The 5,273-nt window shown below is 43.0% G+C and overlaps 1 protein-coding gene across 1 annotated transcript; it reads left to right on the forward strand.

Moving 5' to 3' along the window:
• Positions 1 to 898: 898 nt before the first annotated feature.
• On the forward strand, positions 899 to 4,270 carry CALHM1 (calcium homeostasis modulator 1). Its single transcript, XM_084841993.1, has 2 exons — positions 899 to 1,447; positions 3,812 to 4,270. The coding sequence occupies exons 1-2, from the start codon at positions 899 to 901 to the stop codon at positions 4,268 to 4,270; spliced, it is 1,008 nt and encodes a 335-aa protein (XP_084698119.1).
• Positions 4,271 to 5,273: the final 1,003 nt, after the last annotated feature.

Raw genomic sequence — 5,273 nt, forward strand, 5'->3', positions numbered from 1 at the left:
GACTACATTTACACGGGGGAAATCTAATTAAAATTGTTGCTTTGTTACCAGGCAAAGTAAGAGGAAACAGCATTGTGCTCTTCTGACACAGCACTTTATAGAGAAAGAAAAGATCTTCTATTCTTCCTGATTCACATAACACAGCCCCACCCAAAGTCCAGGGCAGATGGATTTTGGAATTTCAAAAAAGAAATACAGCAAAAGGAGAGGGAAGCTGGAAAGCCACTGAGTTATATCTCTACTGCCCAAGTCGAGTCTCTTTCCTCAGAATGGTTCCTGCCCACATTGTTCTTTGCATAAGCGCTCTCCTTTCTCTTTTCCAGGTAAACTTACTAAGGTGGGGCACAGCTTTCCCCTGGTTTTTCTGAGGGCTGTGGGAGGAGCATGCAGCATTTGCCTGCAAATGCATTCACAGAAACCAGTGAGATCCCTTTCCTGCCACAAATACAGAGTGCCTGGTACAGATTCTAAAGTGCCACTCAGAAGAGCTCCTCTCCCCACAAATAAGCCACTTTAAGGATCCAAGAACTTTGAAAAAGAAAGTGTGAGAGAGAGATTACTTCCATGAAGAAAAGCGTGTTAGGTGTATTAAGCCAAGACTTGTCTGACAATGGCACATGATTAACTTTTCAGAAGAGGGAATATAGCGCAGACCAACTCACCCTGAGAGGAGCAGAGATTCACTCATAAGGTAAAGATAACAGTGTTGTTTTCTTTAGGTGGCAAGGAGGAAATTGGGGGAAATGTTTTCTGAGTAACGGAGTGTAAAAGCAAAAACTAGAAGGAACTGTCATTGGCAAAGCACGCTGGAGTTTCTTTTTAAATCCTCCCAAAGAAGAAAGGGACTAAATCTCTTATTTGATTCTGATAAGAGAGTGCTCATAAAGTGACAAGGACGATGGATAAATTCCGAATGATCTTCCAGTTCCTCCAGTCCAACCAGGAGTCATTCATGAATGGCATATGTGGCATCATGGCTCTCGTCAGTGCGCAGATATATGTGGCTTTTGATTTCCAGTGCCCGTGTCTACCAGGTTATAATCTGGCCTATGGGATGGGTATCCTGTTTGTGCCGCCCCTGGTCTTGTTCCTACTGGGCTTTGTGATGAACAACAATGTCTCCATGTTGGCCGAAGAATGGAAAAGGCCCACAGGGAAGCGGCAGAAAGACCCGGCTGTCTTGCGTTACATGTTCTGCTCCATGGCTCAGCGGGCAATTATTGCCCCTGCTATTTGGATTTCAGTCACGCTGTTGCATGGAGAGTGCTTTATATGTGCCTTCAGCACTTCTGTGCCTGTAGAGAAACTGGGAAATGACAGCTATACACGCCTATCTGAGAAGGAGATGAGGAAGATTCTGGCCCGGATTCCCTGCGAAGACATTTACAGTGGCCACGAACGTATTGCCAAAGAGGTGGCAACCAGGTACCTGCGCTGCATCTCCCAGGTAAGCAAAAAGCGGTGATGTCAGGAACTGGCTTTGGCTTATGCTAATTTGGCATAGAGAGTTGTTGTTCTCCTTGATTCCAGAGAATGGGAAAGGCCTTAGCTAGCAGTAGCGGGAACACAACTTAGAGCAGTGCATGTTCACTCATCATATTAGCATTTTCCATACATTGCAAGCACCCCAGAACTTCCATGGGCAAGGTACAGTTCTTTATTACTGGAATGGGGGTGAGAAGCACAGTCCTTGTCCTCTCTCTCTCTCTCTCTCTCGATCCCGTTTTATAGAAGACAAACGTTAAATGTTACACGAAGGACACCTTTCTCATGCTACTGCCACAGCTTACTCTTCTTACAGCACATGTTTACTCAAAAGTGCCACTCCATATACAGATGTGTGAGTATACAATTGGAGCCTTAATGTGTGCTACTTCTATATTCAGAGAGTGTGCATACATACATACATACATACATACATTACATATAGCATTACATATTACCACAAAACACAATGCTTGATTCCATAGTATAATCATCCCTTGCATTCTTTTCAACAGGAAGCATGAATTAAAGAGGGCAGATGCGGGGAGGAGGAGAGGAGGAGAAGGAGGGATGGACTGCTATGATTAAACTTCCCCTGCTTCCAAATGATGCTACCATATTTCATTTTCTATGCAAATACTGCCAAATATTTGCATATTTAATGAACCCATCCTAAGTCAGGCAGGTCATGACAGTCCCTTCCTGTTGTTTGCTGTGTTCCTTCTACATTTGTTCCCAGCATCTTAAGTAGGATGCAAATTCCTTCCAGGTTTTCACTTTAAAAATCTGATTTGACTATTTGCATTCCCATCAATCTGATACTGCCGCCACTCTGTTTCCATTGGGATTGCCTGGCATTCTGACCTCGGTACTTCCTGTGCTGTGTATTAATTGGGTGACCATTTCTTTTCTCAAACAATTAATATTAAGTATTCATAAATGTACATTGCAGCAGATCTTTATCTAATTAGAGCAAATACATTCCATTCTGTTTCCATGAGGTGTTAGTTGTTGGCATTGTAGGTAATTCATTCATTCAAAAAAAAAAGTTACCTAAATACTTCTAGCTAGCTGTTTGACTTTGAAAGGTCATTCTTAGCATTATTGAAACTCGATACAAAATTTTAAATTTGTCATCCACTAATGGTTGAAAAAATGCACTCCTTTTAAAAAATGAAAACCCAAGTCCAAGAGGAAAAACTTGAGCGTTAAAGGGGAACTGAAAAAAGTGAATTCGTTTATGCGACACAGAAAACTATCCAACCAATTATGCCCAAGTCATAGGTTACTGCAGCACTGTAGGAGTTCCTGTGATGTAGCTGCCCCTTTTACATTTTAGCCAGAGGGTCAAATTGACTCGGGGTCTAGAGAAGCCTTCAAATAATGTGTCAAATTATGTTCTGGTTCAGGAAAACTAATGCTTGGATCTAAGTTTTGGTTCAGGTTCAAGTTCCATGTTTGAGCTCCTGATTTCAGGCCTATCAAATTCAAAAGCAGAGGGGGAAAATATGCCTGCACCAAAACTGAAACCAATCCTATATCGACTTACCTGTGAGTAAGCCCCATTGAACTCAATGTGTCTTATTTCTGAGTAGACATGCACTGTAAAAGCTTGCACCCAAACCAGAATAACCAAAACCAGTCTGATTCCTTGGTTTAATTTTTAACCTTTGTGAGATAGTCCTGCAAGTCTGTGTTCAAAGGTAAGGGAGCCAAATCTAGGCCACACATAATGGATGGTAGTAGGGTGGCTTTAGTGAAGGGGGGAATGCACCCCACACATCCACCCCTTTCTGAAAGCCTGGGCTATGTGCTCTTCAGAGCTTGGGAGGCAGAGCTCTTCTCGCATTCTTATGTTTTAATGTTCTAATGTTGAGATGGAGTTAAAAAAAGATTTAAAATATAAATTTAAAATGTACTGAATACAAAATGAAAGCCAGGAAACCAATAATTAAGCCATGGGCCACTTTACACATGTCAGCGGCCCTCACATTATCGCCTCAGGAGTGTATGGAATTTTTGGTGGATTCCTGTCTGTGCCCTCAAAAAAAAACATGATGGAAATCTCACTGCTGTTGTATAGCCATCCGTATGGAATTTCTAGTTCCCACAAACAGGACCACCACTCAGGCATGGCTGCATGAGACATGAGCCTGGCAGCAGCCCTACAACTCCCAAAGCAATCTCTTGAGGTTGACATCATGAATGTAGCAGCCCTAAAATTCCCAGATTTCTGAGGTACTGTATGGTTTAATGCAGATTTCTCTAGTTCCCTGCCCCAAGTCCCAGCCTGATATTTTATAACTGGTTTGGTTGTCCCATTCAGGCAATGGGCTGGTGCTTCGTGCTGATGATGACCTTGTTAGCCTTCCTCGTCCGATCCTTACGTCCCTGCTTCACTCAGGCTGCCTTCTTGAAGAGCAAGTACTGGTCCCACTACATCGACATTGAACGTAAGCTCTTTGATGAGACCTGTACGGAGCATGCTAAAAGCTTTGCCAAGGTTTGTATCCAGAAGTTCTTTGAGGGCATGAACAAGGACCTCAGCATGGGCCATGTACACCTGCCTGAGAAACCCCCTTCAGAAGCAGGGGAAGAGAAGGAAAAACTGCTGGGCATCATGGATCAAGGGACTATGAACACACTGCTGCAGAGCTGGCACAAATGCAAGCCCCCTTTGTGCCTCAACCAAGAGGTGATCCAGAATGGGAACTGTTGGGCAGGAGACGTCACACGTCCCCACCTACCTAAGAGAGAGTATGCCACCTATTACAGCAAAGTCTAAGGATTGGGTGGGAACAGAGAACATGTAGAACTTCAGAGAACAGCCTGCTGGGACCGCTCTCTTTTATCACGGAATTCCTTCAGTTATTCAAAGGTCATTATGATCGCATCTGAGACACCTGTCATGAAGCGTCTCTCTCACCCTTTCTGTGGAGCAGGGCAGAAATAGTGTAACTAGCACTGAGTAGAACAAATGAACACAGACAGTGCCCAGCACCTGGAAAAAAGGAGATGTTAGGAGGAACAGGTAGTGGTGATGGCACCTTAAATGAGATGGCTGCAGTGATACAAATAGGATTACATAAAGGGTGGAGAGGTGGTTCATCTTTGGCACTGTTTATAGGCTCAGTGTTCCTTTTAATAAGATATGTATGCCCTGCTAAGCCACAAAAGATGGAGCATTCCTCTGTATTTGCCTCAGCAGCAGGTAACGGCAAATCTGGATTTGAAAGCCCTCACCAATTTCTTCACACGACGGCCACTTGCTAAGTCTCCAGTGAGTATGAAATATACAAAACAGATACTCTATTTTTAAAGGGGAAAACACAGAAGAGGTAATACTAATACCTGTTAATGGACACTTCTCTACAGCTAGCAAAAGAGAACCTTTGTTTTAAAAGCCTGGCAAGAATGCTCCAGGCACAAACCCAAAGCACCAAGCAGTATTTCAAAGACACTAGAGGGCGCTGTAAACCAGCAAGAATTACATGACCACAGCAAGTAGGGTTGTTCCTTTATTTTATATCAGACTTATTTAGCTTTGAATTTTATGATGTTCTATGAATCTGTGGCAACATCTGCTTGGAATTGAGACAATGTTTTAAAGGATATGGAGGAGCAGACTGAATAGGCATGTCTTAAGGGCAGTATTATAAATCCATGAATGGGGAGAGGTAAGGGCCAGTTCAAATATTACAAAATCAACCTAAGTTAGCTGTCTTGTAGCTAAATAAATTGGCAGCTTCTCTGGGCTGGTTTCATGGTGTCTGGTCCTTTGATAAACA

Source organism: Heloderma suspectum, chromosome 3 (genome assembly GCF_057233095.1).
Source record: "Heloderma suspectum isolate Gila_16-S chromosome 3, 16-S_ref, whole genome shotgun sequence".
Taxonomy (NCBI): domain Eukaryota; kingdom Metazoa; phylum Chordata; class Lepidosauria; order Squamata; family Helodermatidae; genus Heloderma; species Heloderma suspectum.

Bases quoted from the DNA above. Each gene is read 5' to 3' on its own strand.
- CALHM1 (XM_084841993.1), top strand. From the start codon at position 899: ATGGATAAATTCCGAATGATCTTCCAGTTCCTCCAGTCCAACCAGGAG. The intron at 1,448-3,811 runs GTAAGCAAAAAG...TGTCCCATTCAG, and splicing joins ACCTGCGCTGCATCTCCCAG to GCAATGGGCTGGTGCTTCGT.